This window comes from Cherax quadricarinatus, chromosome 4, assembly GCF_038502225.1.
Source record: "Cherax quadricarinatus isolate ZL_2023a chromosome 4, ASM3850222v1, whole genome shotgun sequence".
Taxonomy (NCBI): domain Eukaryota; kingdom Metazoa; phylum Arthropoda; class Malacostraca; order Decapoda; family Parastacidae; genus Cherax; species Cherax quadricarinatus.
The window spans coordinates 19,503,097-19,522,631 of NC_091295.1; the positions used below are offsets into that span (position 1 = coordinate 19,503,097).

General features: G+C 39.4%; 1 protein-coding gene across 2 annotated transcripts in view; it reads right to left on the reverse strand.

The window, feature by feature from the left end:
• The window catches only part of LOC128684391 (uncharacterized), a 107,716-nt gene that overhangs the window by 14,221 nt on the left and 73,960 nt on the right, over nt 1-19,535 (reverse strand). The window contains exons 4-8 of one of the 2 annotated variants that reach the window (XM_070095023.1): nt 16,450-16,570; nt 15,437-15,643; nt 15,067-15,220; nt 4,453-4,572; nt 3,186-3,338 (exon numbers count right to left, since the gene is read on the reverse strand). In XM_070095023.1, coding sequence (XP_069951124.1) covers nt 3,186-3,338; nt 4,453-4,572; nt 15,067-15,220; nt 15,437-15,643; nt 16,450-16,570 — 755 coding nt within the window. The remainder of the gene's footprint in view (nt 1-3,185; nt 3,339-4,452; nt 4,573-15,066; nt 15,221-15,436; nt 15,644-16,449; nt 16,571-19,535) is intronic. The other variant, XM_070095025.1, reaches the window with a different exon arrangement.

Consider the following 19,535-nt stretch of genomic DNA (forward strand, 5'->3'; position numbering starts at 1 on the left):
TATATATATAGAAAGGGGTTTAGTTATAGGTAATACATATTTTAAGGAAAAGAGGATAAATAAGTATACAAGATATGATGTAGGGCGAAATGACAGTAGTTTGTTGGATTATGTATTGGTAGATAAAAGACTGTTGAGTAGACTTCAGGATGTACATGTTTATAGAGGGGCCACAGATATATCAGATCACTTTCTAGTTGTAGCTACACTGAGAGTAAAAGGTAGATGGGATACAAGGAGAATAGAAGCATCAGGGAAGAGAGAGGTGAAGGTTTATAAACTAAAAGAGGAGGCAGTTAGGGTAAGATATAAACAGCTATTGGAGGACAGATGGGCTAATGAGAGCATAGGCAATGGGGTCGAAGAGGTATGGGGTAGGTTTAAAAATGTAGTGTTAGAGTGTTCAGCAGAAGTTTGTGGTTACAGGAAAGTGGGTGCAGGAGGGAAGAGGAGCGATTGGTGGAATGATGATGTAAAGAGAGTAGTAAGGGAGAAAAAGTTAGCATTTGAGAAGTTTTTACAAAGTAGAAGTGGTGCAAGGAGGGAAGAGTATATGGAGAAAAAGAGAGGTTAAGAGAGTGGTGAAGCAATGTAAAAAGAGAGCAAATGAGAGAGTGGGTGAGATGTTATCAACAAATTTTGTTGAAAATAAGAAAAAGTTTTGGAGTGAGATTAACAAGTTAAGAAAGCCTAGAGAACAAATGGATTTGTCAGTTAAAAATAGGAGAGGAGAGTTATTAAATGGAGAGTTAGAGGTATTGGGAAGATGGAGGGAATATTTTGAGGAATTGTTAAATGTTGATGAAGATAGAGAAGCTGTGATTTCGTGTATAGGGCAAGGAGGAATAACATCTTGTAGGAGTGAGGAAGAGCCAGCTGTGAGTGTGGGGGAAGTTCGTGAGGCAGTAGGTAAAATGAAAGGCGGTAAGGCAGCTGGGATTGATGGGATAAAGATAGAAATGTTAAAAGCAGGTGGGGATATAGTTTTGGAGTGGTTGGTGCAATTATTTAATAAATGTATGGAAGAGGGTAAGGTACCTAGGGATTGGCAGAGAGCATGCATAGTTCCTTTGTATAAAGGCAAAGGGGATAAAAGAGAGTGCAAAAATTATAGGGGGATAAGTCTGTTGAGTATACCTGGTAAAGTGTATGGTAGAGTTATAATTGAAAGAATTAAGAGTAAGACGGAAAATAGGATAGCAGATGAACAAGGAGGCTTTAGGAAAGGTAGGGGGTGTGTGGACCAGGTGTTTACAGTGAAACATATAAGTGAACAGTATTTAGATAAGGCTAAAGAGGTCTTTGTGGCATTTATGGATTTGGAAAAGGTGTATGACAGGGTGGATAGGGGGGCAATGTGGCAGATGTTGCAGGTGTATGGTGTAGGAGGTAGGTTACTGAAAGCAGTGAAGTTTTTACGAGGATAGTGAGGCTCAAGTTAGAGTATGTAGGAAAGAGGGAGATTATTTCCCAGTAAAAGTAGGCCTTAGACAAGGATGTGTGATGTCACCGTGGTTGTTTAATATATTTATAGATGGAGTTGTAAGAGAAGTAAATGAGAGGGTCTTGGCAAGAGGTGTGGAGTTAAAAGATAAAGAATCACACAAAGTGGGAGTTGTCACAGTTGCTCTTTGCTGATGACATTGTGCTCTTGGGAGATTCTGAAGAGAAGTTGCAGAGGTTGGTGGATGAATTTGGTAGGGTGTGCAAAAGAAGAAAATTAAAAGTGAATACAGGAAAGAGTAAGGTTGAGGATAACAAAAAGATTAGGTGATGAAAGATTGGATATCAGATTGGAGGGAGTATGGAGGAGGTGAATGTATTCGATATTTGGGAGTGGACGTGTCAGCGGATGGGTCTATGAAAGATGAGGTGAATCATAGAACTGATGAGGGGAAAAGGGCAAGCGGTGCACTTAGGAGTCTGTGGAGACAAAGAACTTTGTCCTTAGAGGCAAAGAGGAGAATGTATGAGAGTACGTATAGTTTTACCAACGCTCTTATATGGGTGTGAAGCATGGGTGATGAATGTTGCAGCGAGGAGAAGGCTGGAGGCAGTGGAGATGTCATGTCTGAGGGCAATGTGTGGTGTGAATATAATGCAGAGAATTCATAGTTTGGAAGTTAGGAGGAGGTGCGGAATTACAAAAACTGTTGTCCAGAGGGCTGAGGAAGGGTTGTTGAGGTGGTTCGGACATGTAGAGAGAATGGAGCGAAACAGAATGACTTCAAGAGTGTATCAGTCTGTAGTGGAAGGAAGGCGGGGTAGGGGTCGGCCTAGGAAAGGTTGGAGGGAGGGGGTAAAGGAGGTTTTGTGTGTGAGGGGCTTGGACTTCCAGCGGGCATGCGTGAGCGTGTTTGATAGGAGTGAATGGAGACAAATGGTTTTTAATAATTGACATGCTGTTGGAGTGTGAGCAAAGTAACATTTATGAAGGGATTCAGGGAAACCGGCAGGCCGGACTTGAGTCCTGGAGATGGGAAGTACAGTGCCTTCACTCTGAAGGAGGGGTGTTAATGTTGCAGTTTAAAAACTGTAGTGCAAAGTGCCCTTCTGGCAAGACAGCGATGGAGTGAATGATGTTGAAAGTTTTTCTTTTTCGGGTCACCCTGCCTTGGTGGGAATCGGCCAGTGTGTTAATAATAAAAAAAATAAGGCTGAATAAACGAAGAATGCGTGACGCACTCGTTTACCGATGACTCAAGACTTACGACGGGCTCTCTGACCAGTATGCATACCTAAATATTGTATATTAGAGTTGATTTTTTCAGTTTATTACAATATACGTACAGTACACTACTGTATAAACATTTAAAAATATGCCAGAAATGTTATAAATGGTGCAAAGGTGACATTAAAACAACATCATAGATGGCTGGCACAAACCTACTACCATTATAGTATGCTCCTCCCTTAACAACAAATTTGTTTACTGACGTGATCTTAGGAACGGAACTCAGTAGTTAAGTGAGAAGCTGTATTACCGAAACGTCGTAAAGCAAAGCACTGTGAAACAGGGCCCTCCTATATAATAATAAAATGCCTAATGATTTCTTCTGATATACTTACTAGCAAAAAAGAGAAAATAGTTAGCTTTAATTATTTCACAGGCATTTAGAATTTGTTTTCCATAAAAGTATTGGGTAACTGAGGCAGTGGCTCATGATGCAAGTAGCTAATGTTACCTGTCAGGAAGAGGAATAAATATGCGTCGCTGGAAGCGTCTGAGGAAGGCAGGGTCAAGATCCCATGGACAATTGGTGGCCCCTAACAAGAACACACCTGAAGTCTCACTCTCCTCTACTCCCTCAATTTGCCGCAACAGCTCCGACTTCACTCTGATAATGATATATGAACTGTAAGTATCTTTTTTCACCATTTACTATACATTATTACTGTATGCATTGTATACTACCATTCTGCATTGTCCCCCACTGATCTGGTTGGTAGACATCCAGGGAACTATTAACATCATATCTCTAGAAGTGATAAAGGATATGCCATAAATGTTCTGCTCTCTGGCAGGATTGCTAGTCTTTTCTTTGTTTTATTAACACAAGATGGTAGGTGAATTTTACAAACTTCTATTTACATTCAATAACAGTTCTTAATCCTGTAAAGATATTCCTTTACAATTTAGGTCTGGTCAGAGAATGAACTGCAGTTTACCTGGAGAGAGTTCCGGGAGTCAACGCCCCCACAGCCCAGTCTGTGACCAGGCCTCATGGTGGATCAGAGCCTGATCAACCAGGCTGTTACTGCTAGCTGCACGCAATCCGACGTACGAACCACAGCCTGGCTGGTCAGGTACCGACTTTAGGTGCTTGTCCAGTGCCAGCTTGAAAACAGCCAGGGGTCTATTGGTAATCCCCCTAATGTATGCTTGGAGGCAGTTGAACAGTCTCAGGCCCCCTACACTTATTGTATTGTCTCTTAAGGGTTAAAGGTTTCTTTGCCGAGTATCTTTTTTACCACCATTTGTTGGCTCAGTCATTCATATACAAAAGGTACATTAGTAGTATTATTACTAGCAGTATAATAATAATACTAATAATCATCTTTATTTCTACAAGTACATGTACAAGGTATACAGGCCTAGCTGACATTAATGACATCCTACTATATAGAAAGCTGCTTGTTATACTAAGAATTTCCTACAAATTAGGTCAATTTTGTCCCTGGATGTGACCCACACCAGTTGACAAACACCCAGGTACCCATTTTACTGATGGGTGAACAGGGATAGCAAGTGTATTATGGAAACACGTCCTCAGTGTGTGAGCCGAGTGTCCTAGTGATAGAGCTATGGGTCAGTAGTAATACAGTACTGTATATATAATCACAGGATGAAATTCTGCTTGGTTCCTTAGCCACTATAATGAAGTTGATTATTCTAACAATTATATGTGAGCATATGAAGCAACAGAGAGATCAACAATGGACATTACACACCTTCTTGAGTGTTCATCTTCTGTTGGTAAACGTTTTCTACACAAACTGTCAATTTCATCCATGAAAATAATACTCTGGCCTTCTTGCTGCTTTGCATGATGGAACAAGTCTCTGATTAATCTGCCAAAGAAACAATACTAGTAAAAAAAAAAATTTAATCAGACAAGCAAGGAATTTGCATGTGCATTTAACAAATTTAATGAATATAACATTTTTGCAGCACTTATTAAATTATAAAATATTAAGTCTTATAACCTATTCTTGTACTGGATACAGTGTAACAGTTCCCACCTTTAAGGACTCAGGTCTGGCTAACTAGTTTCCTCTGAGTCATATTGTGTATGTTACCTTTCACACACTCCAACAGCACATCCATTAAAGTCCCTTGTCTCCACTGGCATTTGAGCTAACATGCTTGCACAAGTCTGCTGAATTCTCAAGCAGATAACACTCAAAACTTCCTAAATTTATCTCTTTCCTCCATCAGGTATTGTTCACTTATATGTTGCAATGTAAAACACTTGGTCTACACATCCTTACTCTTTGTAAAACTTCCTTGTTCCTCTGCAATCTTACTTTTCTATCTTACCCATAATTCTTTCAATAATAACTACCATACAATTTACCTAGTACATACTTAACAGGCTTATTCCATTATAATTGTTATTTTTTTATTCCCTTTTCCTTTATATAAAGGAACTATGCAAACTCTTATTAATCCCCAAGCACCCTTTCACCTTTTATTTATTTATTTATTTATTTATTTATTTATTTATTTGAACATGATACAGAGAAGTACAAAGGAATACAGTTATTACAGTGCAACATGCCAAAGCCCCTTGTATGCAGACCATTATGGGCAGGCTTAAAATTAACTTAAGATTAACTAAGCAATGATACATTCAGTGGTTAAAACATTATTGTAAACAGATAACAATTTAGCCCAAATGAGTATTACAAAGACAGGTCACATGGTCATTTACTGTGTTGCTGAGCATTCAATAGAATGGAGTATTCTGTTAGGTAATGTATTTAAAAAAAACAGTTTTATTGGGTCACAGATTAGACATTTATGAGATACAATAATGAGAAACATTAATGAGATACAATTATTCAGTATTTATTTAGTTGTGGGTGAGTAAGTGATTTTTGAGAAGAGACTTGAATTTATAAACAGACAGTGTTTCTTTTATATTCACAGGTAATGAATTCCAGATTATAGGGCCTTTTATGTTTACCTGGAGTTTACCTGGAGAGAGTTCCGGGGGTCAACGCCCCCGCGGCCCGGTCTGTGACCAGGCCTCCTGGTGGATCAGAGCCTGATCAACCAGGCTGTTGCTGCTGGCTGCACACAAACCAACGTACGAGCCACAGCCCGGCTGATCCGGAACTGACTTTAGGTGCTTGTCCAGTGCCAGCTTGAAGACTGCCAGGGGTCTGTTGGTAATCCCCCTTATGTGTGCTGGGAGGCAGTTGAACAGTCTCGGGCCCCTGACACTTATTGTATGGTCTCTTAACGTGCTAGTGACACCCCTGCTTTTCATTGGGGGGATGGTGCACCGTCTGCCAAGTCTTTTGCTTTCGTAGTGAGTGATTTTCGTGTGCAAGTTCGGTACTAGTCCCTCTAGGATTTTCCAGGTGTATATAATCATGTATCTCTCCCTCCTGCGTTCCAGGGAATACAGGTTTAGGAACCTCAAGCGCTCCCAATAATTGAGGTGTTTTATCTCCGTTATGCGCGCCGTGAAAGTTCTCTGTACATTTTCTAGGTCGGCAATTTCACCTGCCTTGAAAGGTGCTGTTAGTGTGCAGCAATATTGCAGCCTAGATAGAACAAGTGACCTGAAGAGTGTCATCATGGGCTTGGCCTCCCTAGTTTTGAAGGTTCTCATTATCCATCCTGTCATTTTTCTAGCAGATGCGATTGATACAATGTTATGGTCCTTGAAGGTGAGATCCTCCGACATGATCACTCCCAGGTCTTTGACGTTGGTGTTTCGCTCTATTTTGTGGCCAGAATTTGTTTTGTACTCTGATGAAGATTTAATTTCCTCATGTTTACCATATCTGAGTAATTGAAATTTCTCATCGTTGAACTTCATATTGTTTTCTGCAGCCCACTGAAAGATTTGGTTGATGTCTGCCTGGAGCTTTGCAGTGTCTGCAATGGAAGACACTGTCATGCAGATTCGGGTGTCATCTGCAAAGGAAGACACGGTGCTGTGGCTGACATCCTTGTCTATGTCGGATATAAGGATGAGGAACAAGATGGGAGCGAGTACTGTGCCTTGTGGAACAGAGCTTTTCACCGTAGCTGCCTCGGACTTTACTCTGTTGACGACTACTCTCTGTGTTCTGTTAGTGAGGAAATTATAGATCCATCGACCGACTTTTCCTGTTATTCCTTTAGCACGCATTTTGTGCGCTATTACGCCATGGTCACACTTGTCGAAGGCTTTTGCAAAGTCTGTATATATTACATCTGCATTCTTTTTGTCTTCTAGTGCATTTAGGACCTTGTCGTAGTGGTCCAATAGTTGAGACAGACAGGAGCGACCTGTTCTAAACCCATGTTGCCCTGGGTTGTGTAACTGATGGGTTTCTAGATGGGTGGTGATCTTGCTTCTTAGGACCCTTTCAAAGATTTTTATGATATGGGATGTTAGTGCTATTGGTCTGTAGTTCTTTGCTGTTGCTTTACTGCCCCCTTTGTGGAGTGGGGCTATGTCTGTTGTTTTTAGTAACTGTGGGACGACCCCCGTGTCCATGCTCCCTCTCCATAGGATGGAAAAGGCTCGTGATAGGGGCTTCTTGCAGTTCTTGATGAACACAGAGTTCCATGAGTCTGGCCCTGGGGCAGAGTGCATGGGCATGTCATTTATCGCCTGTTCGAAGTCATTTGGCGTCAGGATAACATCGGATAGGCTTGTGTTAATCAAATTTTGTGGCTCTCTCATAAAAAATTCATTTTGATCTTCGACTCTCAGTCTGGTTAGCGGCTTGCTAAAAACTGAGTCATATTGGGACTTGAGTAGCTCACTCATTTCCTTGCTGTCATCTGTGTAGGACCCATCTTGTTTAAGTAGGGGCCCAATACTGGACGTTGTTCTCGATTTTGATTTGGCATAGGAGAAGAAATACTTTGGGTTTCTTTCGATTTCATTTATGGCTTTTAGTTCTTCCCGCGATTCCTGACTCCTAAAGGATTCTTTTAGCTTAAGTTCGATGCTTGCTATTTCTCTGACCAGTGTCTCCCTACGCATTTCAGATATATTGACCTCTTTTAGCCGCTCTGTTATTCTTTTCCGTCGCCTGTAAAGGGAGCACCTGTCTCTTTCTGTTTTACATCTACTCCTTTTTCTTAGAGGAATAAGCCTTGTGCATACATCGAGTGCCACCGAGTTAATCTGTTCTAGGCATAAGTTGGGGTCTGTGTTGCTTAGTATATCTTCCCAGCTTATATCGGTTAGGACTTGGTTTACTTGGTCCCACTTTATGTTTTTGTTATTGAAGTTGAATTTGGTGAATGCTCCCTCGTGACTAATCTCATTATGTCGGTCTGGGGCTCTGCGCATACATGACAACCTCAATTATGTTGTGATCTGAGTATATTGTTTTTGATATGGTGATATTTCTTATCAGATCATCGTTAGTGAAGATGAGGTCTAGTGTATTCTCCAGTCTAGTAGGCTCTATTATTTGCTGGTTTAAATTGAATTTTGTGCAGAGATTTAAAAGCTCGCGTGAGTGTGAGTTTTCATCAGAGCTGCCTCCTGGTGTTATTACTGCAACAATATTATTTGCTATATTCCTCCATTTTAGGTGCCTTAAGTTGAAATCCCCCAGGAGCAAGATGTTGGGTGCAGGAGCTGGAAGGTTTTCCAGACAGTGGTCAATTTTTAACAGCTGTTCCTGGAATTGCTGGGATGTTGCATCCGGAGGCTTGTAGACTATCACAATGACTAGGTTTTGGTTCTCGACCTTTACTGCTAAAATTTCCACTACATCATTTGAGGCATTTAGCAGTTCTGTGCAAACAAGTGACTCTGCAATGTACAGGCCAACCCCTCCCCCCCCCCCTTTTGCCTGTTCACTCTGTCACATCTGTATAGGTTGTAACCTGGGATCCATATTTCGTTGTCCAAGTGATCCTTTATGTGGGTCTCAGTGAAAGCCGCGAACATTGCCTTTGCCTCTGCAAGCAGTCCACGGATGAAAGGTATTTTGTTGTTTGTTGCTGGCTTTAGACCCTGTATATTTGCAAAGAAGAATGTTATCGGACTGGTGGTATTGTTGGTACTGGGGGGGGATTTTTTTTCCGGCATTAGTATCTGTATCTGTTGGTTTGGAGTGGAGGCCATCGACTGTGGTTCCACTCCAGGAATGACTGGATTTGGTGTACGATTTCTGCCGTTTCCTGCCAGTTTTTTTCCTTCCTGGCACTAAAAAACCTCTCCCTCTTGAGTGGCTGTGGCTACCCAGGTTTTCCCATGGCCTGGATGTTTTGTATCTTTTTGTCCCCTTTAGATGGTATGCCTGGCAATTTAAGTTATAGCACAGTCTTTCCTGTACTGAAGAGGTACACAGTTCAGGGTGAAAAAGCTTACAGGAAGGGAGTTTGCATTTTCCTGTTGTCATATGGGCATGGCATTTCCTAGGGTGGTCATAGTTGCACGTCCCATCTGTTTTTCCAGATTTCCCATGCCAGCAGATACCGAGTGCATTGAGTTTTTGCATAACGTGAGATGGATACGAGGAACATCAAAGAGTGATCTGTGCCTTGTGTTAGGGACATGTGTTCTGTTGAGGTTGGTAAGGAGACGTTTAAAGGGAGGGTTAATATCAGAGTTAAGTGTTCTATGTATGTAATAGGCGCAGTAATAAGTATGGATGTTTTGTATGGTGAGTAGGTTTAGAGTTTTGAATATTGGTGGAGTATGCTGCCTGGAGTGGGAATTTATCATTATTCTGACTGCAGCCTTTTGTTGGGTAATTAATGGTCTAAGATGGTTTATTGTTGCTGAGCCCCATGCACAAATTCCATAGGTGAGATAGGGGTAAATAAGTGAGTGATATAGGGCCAGGAGGGCTGACTGTGGAACATAGTACCATAGTACCTTAGCTCATTATTTTACATTCGTTAAATAATTCAGGTGCTATTTTTTAGCTTAAGACTATTTACTTTGTATTATACTTAATTCTAACTATAGATTCACTACAAATCTTATGATTACAAGCATTGATCCTGATACCAACCTCTTATTTAATGACTTAAATGAATCAAACAGTTACTGTAATTACTACACTGCAGAACAATCAAAGGCACTTCTCAGTGCCAACAACAACATAACTATCTTTAACTACAATATCAGATCTTTAAGCAAGCATTACGATGACCTCATAGCATTACTAAATTCCTTACATGCCAATATGTCCATCATTACACTAACTGAAACCTGGCTAAAGCCTGATAGTACAGATGTCTATGCTATTCCTGGTTACACAGCCATACACAACTGTAGGCCAGACCAACAAGGGGGTGGCACAGCCATATACTACTCAGACCAACTAGAATGTATCACTAATACTTGCACAAGGGATGAACATGGGGAATATATAATAGCCAAATTCAAATCCAAATACCTACAAAAACCTCTCACATTGATAAACATCTACAGAGTTCCACAGTCAAACATTAGCCAATTTAGTCAAAACCTAGGAAGTATGATAACTGATGCACGCATGAACAAAGATCACTTACTACTCTCAGGTGACTTCAATATAAATCTCCTGCAAGACCAGGACCCACACGTTACTGAATTCACAAACACAATGAGTAACTGTATGTTGCTACCAACAGTAACAAAACCTACAAGAGTTACAGAGACTAGTGTTTCCCTACTTGACCACATCTGGACCAACACCATATCCCCTTTAAAATCAGGCATAATTACAGATGCGTAATACCACAGACCACTACCCTACTTTCCTCATAACAACTCTTGGTAAACTACCCCAAGACACTACTAAAGTCACCTTCAGACTTCACAATGAGGCAGCCATTAATAACTTCACAACAACAGTAGCAAACATTGACTGGCACACTGAGCTAGAAATCTATACAGATATTGACGAATGTATTAATAATTTTCTAAAAAAGACCCAATACCTCTATAACAAGCACTGCCCTAAAAAAACTAAACAGATGACAGCTAAGAGACTGAACAGTCCCTGGCTAACACCCAGCATTCTCAAATCCATAAATACAAAACACCAATATGAAAAACAGTACAGAATGGGTCACATAACCAGAGACCAAACAAAACGTTACTCGTCAATCCTAACCAGCCTGATAAGGGCAAAAAAATTGTATTATGAGAACAGATTATCCAACTTACGAGGTGATATAAAAAAGACCTGGAAAACCCTATCAGAAATTCTGGGAACAAAAAAGATATCACGAAATAGCGAAATAAAATTAGCAAAATCAGATGAACCCCAACTCCCACCAACAGAAACAGCAAACAGACTCAATGATTTCTTCTCCACTATAGGACAAAACCTTGCCAATAAAATCCCAAGCTCAGATACCCCACCAAATGACTACCTCACCGGCAACTACCCGAACACACTGTTCCTAGCTCCGACTAACCCATACGAAGTCTCCCTTATTATCAACGCACTAAAAAACAAGGCAGGAGATTTAAATACCTTACCACCCTTTATATACAAAAAAGTGTCACAAGTGCTATCACCAATCATTGCAACACTCTTTAACAAATCCATTGAATCCTCCACCTTCCCTACAGTACTCAAAATAGCAAGGGTCACCCCGATCCACAAAGGAGGAGACCAAACAGAGTTGAATAACTATAGGCCAATATCCAACTTACACCCTCTCTCAAAAATCTTCGAAAAATTAATTCATAAACGAATCTACTCCTACCTTATCTCCCAAAACATACTCAACTCCTGCCAATTTGGATTCAGGCCTAATAAAAATACTAATGATGCTATTATACACATGCTAGAACATATATACACTGCAATAGAGAAAAAGAAGTCCCACTGGGGACCTTCATTGACTTGCGTAAAGCTTTTGATACAGTTGACCATGACTTGCTCCACGTAAAATTGTCACACTATGGTATAAGAGGGCACTCCCTCAACTACCTCAAGTCATACCTCAGCAACAGAAGCCAATATGTGTACGCAAATGGGGCAAACTCTTCTGCACAACCAATTACAGTTGGTGTCCCACAGGGAAGTGTCCTTGGCCCTCTTCTCTTTCTCCTATACATAAATGACCTACCAAATGCTTCGCAATTACTCAAACCCACACTATTTGCAGATGACACTACATACGTCTTCTCCCACCCGAGCCCAGTCACGCTAGCCAATACTGTAAATACCGAATTACAGAAAATATCTACCTGGATGAGGACTAACAAACTTACACTAAACATTGACAAAACCTACTTCATTCAGTTTGGTAACAGAGCTACAGATGTCCGTCTTAACATAATGATAAATGGATCACCTATCACAAAGCTAACAGAGGGAAAATTCTTAGGAATCCACCTTGATAATAGACTCAAATTTCATACACATATACAACAAATTTCTAAGAAAATTTCCAAGACTGTAGGCATACTATCGAAGATACAGTACTATGCTCCACAGTCAGCCCTCCTGGCCCTATATCACTCTTATTTACCCCTATCTCACCTATGGAATTTGTGCATGGGGCTCAACAACAATTAACCATCTTAGACCACTAATTACCCAACAAAAGGCTGCAGTTAGAATGATAACAAATTCTCACTACAGGCAGCACACTCCAAAAATATTCAATACACTAAACCTACTCGCCATACAAAACATCCATACTTATTACTGCACCTATTACATACATAGAACACTTAACTCTGATATTAACCCTCCCCTCAAACATCTCCTTGCCAACCTCAACAGAACACATGACCATAACACAAGGCACAGATCACTCTTTGATGTTCCTCGTGTCCATCTCACACTATGCAAAAACTCAATGCACATAAAAGGCCCTAAAATCTGGAATTCATTACCTGTAAACATAAAAGAAACACTACCTGTTTATAAATTCAAGTCTCTTCTCAAAGATCACTTACTCACCCAAAACCAAATAAATACTGAATAACTGAACCTTATAAATTGTATATCTTAAATGTTTCTCACAATTATATCACATAAATGTTAAACCTAAAACCCAATCTAACTTTATTATTTTTTAAATACACTACCTAACAGAATACTCCATACGACTGAATGTACAACAATGCATGCAACCACATGACCTGTCTTTGTAATACTCACTTGTGCTTTATAGTAATCTGTTTACATTAATGTTTTATCACTGATTTCATCATTGCTTAGTTAATCTTAAGTTAATTTTAAGCCAGCCCGTAATGCTATGCATAGTATAAGTGGCTTTGGCATGCTGCTCTTATCTGTATTTTTTTGTACCTCTGTATGTGTGCTCAAATTGTTAATAAATAAATAAATAAATCTTCGATAGTATGCCTACGGTCTTGGAAATTTTTTTTGGAAATTTGTTGAATATGTGTTTGAAATTTGAGTCTATTGTCAAAGTGGATTCCTAAGAATTTTCCCTCTGAGTTTTGTGATAGGTGATCCGTTTATCATTTATCATTATGTTAAGAGGGACGTCTGTAGCTCTGTTACCAAACTGAATGAAGTAGGTTTTGTCAATGTTTAGAGTAAGTTTGTTAGTACTCATCCATGTAGATATTTTCTGTAATTCAGTATTTACAGTATTGGCTAACGTGACTGGGCTCAGGTGAGAGAAGACGTATGTAGTGTCATCTGCAAATAGTGTGGGTTTGAGCAGTTGCGATGCATTTGGTAGGTCATTTATGTATATGAGAAAGAGAAGAGGGCCTAGGACACTTCCCTGTGGGACACCAACTGTAATTGGCTGTGCGGAAGAGTTTGCCCCGTTTGTGTACACATATTGGCTTCTGTTGCTGAGGTAAGACTTTAGGTAGTTGAGGGAGTGCCCTCTTATATCATAGTGTGACAATTTTATATGGAGCAAGTCATGGTCGACTGTATCAAAAGCTTTACGTAAGTCAATGAAGATCCCCAGTGGGACTTCTTTTTTCTCTACTGCAGTGTATACGTGTTCTAGCATGTGAATAACAGCATCATTAGTATTTTTATTAGGCCTGAACCCAAATTGACAGGGGTGGAATATGTTGTGGGAGATGAGGTAGGAATGGATTCGCTTATGAATTAATTTTTCTAAGATTTTAGAGAGAGGGTGTAAGCTGGATATTGGCCTATAGTTATTCAAGTCTGTTTGGTTTCCTCCTTTATGGATCGGAGTGACCCTTGCTATTTTGAGAACTGTAGAGAAGGTAGAGGATTCTATGAATTTGTTAAAGTGTGTTGCAATGATTGGTGATAGTACTTGTGATGCTTTTTTGTATATAAAGGGTGGTAGGGTATTTAAATCTCCTGTCTTGTTTTTTAGTGTGGTGATAATAAGGGAGACTTCAGTAGGGTTAGTCGGAGCTAGGAACAGTGTGTTTGGGTAGTTGCCAGTGAGGTAGTCATTGGGTGGGGTATCTGAGCTTGGAATTTTATTGGCAAGGTTTTTTCCTATAGTGGAGAAGAAATTATTGAGTCTGTTTGCTGTTTCAGTTGGTGGGAGTTGGGGTTCATCTGGTTTTGTTAATTCAATTTCGCTATTTCATGATATCTTTTTTGTTCCTAGAATTTCTGATAGGGTTTTCCAGGTCTTTTTTATATCACCTAGTAAGTTGGATAATCTGTTCTCATAATACAGTTTTTTATCATTTTATCAGGCTGGTTAGGACTGATGAGTAACGTTTTGTTTGGTCTCTGGTTATGTGACCCATTCTGTACTCTTTTTCGTATAGGTGCTTTGTATTTATGGATTTGAGGATACTGGGTGTTAGCCAGGGACTGCTCAGTCTCTTAGCTGTCATCTGTTTAGTGTTTTTGGGGCAGTGCTTGTTATAGAGGTATTGGGTCTTTTTTTTTAGAAAATTATTAATACATTCGTCAATATTTTCATGCATATACTGACCAAATACACCAACCACTCCAAAACTATATCTCCACCTACTTTAAACATTTGTCTTGTTCCTATCTACCCCATCTTCTCTATCCCCTTTGATTCTACCTGCTGCCAGGCATACTTCCCTCATTCTCCCCACACACATCAAGCTCTTCCTCACTCCAAAATGTTACACAATAAGTTTTGTTTATAATTATGAAATTATAGAAAGCAAGAAGATTCATACTTACTGCATGTGAATATTAACTTACCACACCCTCTAAAAGACCCTACACACAAAATTTGATCCACTTGGTAAAATAAACAGAAAAATAATTAAAAAAAAAAAATTCACAGTAACTTCAATTCAAAGACGGGCAGCTTCTTAAGAGCATAGTTGATTCTGAGGTAAAATTCATTTTCATAAGGAAGATGAATCCGAAAAAAAAGAGGTGTGGAAGATGAACCGAAGTTAAAAATTACAATTAAAAAAAAAAAAACATTTGCAGGTGTAGCAACTAATAACTTACTTTTCAGATTCTCCAACCCAAGAAGAGAAGAGACTGGCAGATGAAACACAATAAAATGGACAGCAAAGTTCTGTGGCCAGAGCTCGAGCTAGTTTGGTTTTTCCAGTGCCTGGGGGGCCATAAAGCAATAAACGAGTCCAGGGCTTTGCTCCACCTATAAAGGAATTATATAAATTGTAATTAGGTCCCTGAACCCATTATGTACCTCTAATCTTTTGACTACTGCCCACAGGATGGGTATGGGGTACATAATAAATATATTAAACTACAGTATTACATTTGAAGATTATAATTCATATTTTACATCTCCCACCACAGCATATAAATTGCATATAAATTTCATATATTTACACTAATTTATGTACTGTACCTTGAAAGAGCTGTGGATATTGCAGGGGCATGATCACTGCTTCCTTTAATATTTGCTTAACATCATGAAGACCGGCCACATCTTCCATTGACCCACCTTTGGTATTGCAAGGTAATATCATATCCTCTATTGTGAGACTATGGTTACTCTCTTGCTGGACTTCATTTTTACTTGGTTTCAAGCAGTTCCCACATGTCTTTTTGTTATCTGGAAATATTCAAAAGAAAACACAAAAGAAATACTAAATGCGATAGAGTACCTCTCTGATATCCTAATTTGTATGACAATCTAAGGAAAACCTCTAAGTAAACAAAAGCTTAAAAAATATGGAACAGTCTACCATCAGAATCTAAATAATGTCAAAACACTGCTTGGGCACGATGCAAGTTCAGTCAAGGAAGATCACAAAGTACTAGAGATACCGGGTAATTGAGCCTAACCACTTAAATTATATTTATAAAGCAATGGATAAATTCTGAGCTATAAATGACTGATTTAAAGCAGTGTTTGAGTGTAGATATATATCTCAGATTTTTTTAAAAATATTTTAACCAGTTCACTGAATATTTTATAATACATATAGCATACTAACTTCAAATTATTTCAGGAAATCTTTCAGATTACATCTCAGAAAAATAAAGAATTTTTATGGTGCATAATTAAAGCAATGAAGATTTACCACATAACATTGGGTAATATACAGAACTCTTGATACCATAAATAAACATCTATAATGGCTATTATCTTTCAGGAACTTAAAATACAATAGTGTTGTATACAAGTTTAGGTTATTAATGAAACATTTATTGTCATGATCATTAATGATGCAATCTACCTTCCTCTTAACCCAAAGTATATTGTATTTTAATGCACAACAGAATTAACAAATAAATTATCTCACTGTACATGCTTTGAGAAATACATACATACCTGGGACATCTCTCTATATCTACCATGCAACATATTGTTGGTCATTAAAAATGCTGAATGAAAATAACAAAATGACAGCCTACCAGAATCCTGAAATGATCCTTCACTGAATGTGCGTCGTCTGTCTGGTTTGCAACCATAACGTCGAGAATCCAACAAGGACTTTTGGAAACTTAAGGTTTCTAAAAGATTCTCTAAAGATGCCTGAAACAATACAGAAAAATCATTTATTCCTTGATTGCCAAATCATTTTATTAGACTAGTGCAATTAGTGCAATTATTTAATAAATGTATGGAAGAAAGTAAGGTACCTAGGGATTGGCAGAGAGCATGCATAGTTCCTCTGTATAAAGGCAAAGGGGACAAAAGAGAGTGCAAAAATTATAGGGGAATAAGTCTGTTGAGTATACCTGGTAAAGTGTATGGTAGAGTTATTATTGAAAGAATTAAGAGTAAGACGGAGAATAGGATAGCAGATGAACAAGGAGGCTTTAGGAAAGGTAGGGGGTGTGGGGACCAGGTGTTTACAGTGAAACACATAAGGGAACAGTATTTAGATAAGGCTAAAGAGGTCTTTGTGGCATTTATGGATTTGGAAAAGGTGTATGACAGGGTGGGCAGGGGGGCAATGTGGCAGATGTTGCAGGTGTATGGTGTAGGAGGTAGGTTACTGAAAGCAGTGAAGAGTTTTTACGAGGATAGTGAGGCTCAAGTTAGAGTATGTAGGAAAGAGGGAAATTATTTCCCAGTAAAAGTAGGCCTTAGACAAGGATGTGTGATGTCACCGTGGTTGTTTAATATATTTTTAGATGGGGTTGTAAGAGAAGTAAATGCGAGGGTCTTGGCAAGAGGCGTGGAGTTAAAAGATAAAGAATCACACAAAGTGGGAGTTGTCACAGTTGCTCTTTGCTGATGACACTGTGCTCTTGGGAGATTCTGAAGAGAGGTTGCAGAGATTGGTGGATGAATTTGGTAGGGTATGCAAAAGAAGAAAATTAAAAGTGAATACAGGAAAGAGTAAGGTTATGAGGATAACAAAAAGATTAGGTGATGAAAGATTGGATATCAGATTGGAGGGAGAGAGTATGGAGGAGGTGAATGTATTCAGATATTTGGGAGTGAACGTGTCAGCGGAAGGGTCTATGAAAGATGAGGTGAATCATAGAATTGATGAGGGGAAAAGGGCGAGTGGTGCACTTAGGAGTCTGTGGAGACAAAGAACTTTGTCCTTGGAGGCAAAGAGGGGAATGTATGAGAGTATAGTTTTACCAACGCTCTTATATGGGTGTGAAGCATGGGTGATGAATGTTGCAGCGAGGAGAAGGCTGGAGGCAGTGGAGATGTCATGTCTGAGGGCAATGTGTGGTGTGAATATAATGCAGAGAATTCGTAGTTTGGAAGTTAGGAGAAGGTGCGGGATTACCAAAACTGTTGTCCAGAGGGCTGAGGAAGGGTTGTTGAGGTGGTTCGGACATGTAGAGAGAATGGAGCGAAACAGAATGACTTCAAGAGTGTATCAGTCTGTAGTGGAAGGAAGGCGGGGTAGGGGTCGGCCTAGGAAAGGTTGGAGGGAGGGGGTAAAGGAGGTTTTGTGTGCGAGGGGCTTGGACTTCCAGCAGGCATGCGTGAGCGTGTTTGATAGGAGTGAATGGAGACAAATGGTTTTTAATACTTGACATGCTGTTGGAGTGTGAGCAAAGTAACATTTATGAAGGGGTTCAGGGAAACTGGCAGGCCGGACTTGAGTCCTGGAGATGGGAAGTACAGTGCCTGCACTCTGAAGGAGGGGTGTTAATTTTGCAGTTTAAAAACTGTAGTGTAAAGCAACCTTCTGGCAAGACAGTGATGGAGCGAATGATGGTGAAAGTTTTTCTTTTTCGGGCCACCCTGCCTTGGTGGGAATCGGCCAGTGTGATAATAATAATAAAAAGTAATTACTTAACAATATATACTTCTTTCGTCCTTCTATCAAGTAAAAAAAAAACCATTCATTTAAGAAACAAAAAGCTTTAATATTGGAATCACAATTTTTTTTTTATTAACACATCGGCCTATTCCCACCAAGGTAGGGTGGCCCGAAAAAGAAACTCATTATCATTCACTCCATCACTGTCTTGCCAGAGGGGTGCTTTACACTACAGTTATAAAACTGCAACATTAACCCCCCTCCTTCAGAGTGAAGACACTGTACTTCCCATCTCCAGGACTCATGTCCGGCCTGCCGGTTTCCCTGAATCCTTTCATAAATGTTACTTTGCTCACACTCCAACAGCATGTCAAGTATTAAGAAAACATTTGTCTCCATTCACTCCCATCAAATGTGCTCATGGAAGCTTGCTGGAAGTCCAAGCCCCTCGCACACTAAACCTTTAAGCTGTCCCTCCAACTCTTCCTAGGCTGACCCCTACCCTGCCTTCCCTCCACTACAGATTTATACACTCTCGAAGTCATTCTGTTTTGTTCCATTCTCTCTACATGTCCGAACCACCTCAACAACCCCTCCTCAGCCCTCTGAATTTATTTTATTTATTTATTATTATTTGGACATGATACATAGTTGTACGAAGAAATATAGTGATTGGGTGTGCATGCCAAAAGCCCTTTGTATGCAGAGCATTAGGGGCAGGCTTAAAATTAACTTTAGATTAACTAAGCAGTGATATATTCAGTGGTAAAAATTACAGTAAACAAATTACAACATGAAGTACAAATGAATATTTCAAATAAGAAGCATTAAAGTTGTACAAATTTATAGCATAACAATGTATAATATAATCGAATCAGAGCGAGTAAAATCAATGTTTTGAAGTGCAGAAACAGGTCATGTGGTCATTAGACGAGTTACTGTACATTTAAGAGAATGGAGTATTCTATTAGGTAATGTAATTAAAAAAAAAAAACAGTCTGATAAAGTCACAGGTTATACATTTATGAGATACGTACAGTTATTCAGTATATATTTAGTTGTGGTTGAATAAGTGGTTTTTAAGAAGAGTCTTGAACTGATAAACAGACAGTATTTCCTTTATATTCACAGGTAATGAATTCCAGATTTTTGGGCCTTTTATATGAATTGAGTTTTTACATAGTGTGAGATGGACACGGGGAACATCAAAGAGTGATCTGTCCCTTGTGTTATGGTCATGTGTTCTGTTGAATCTGGTAAGGA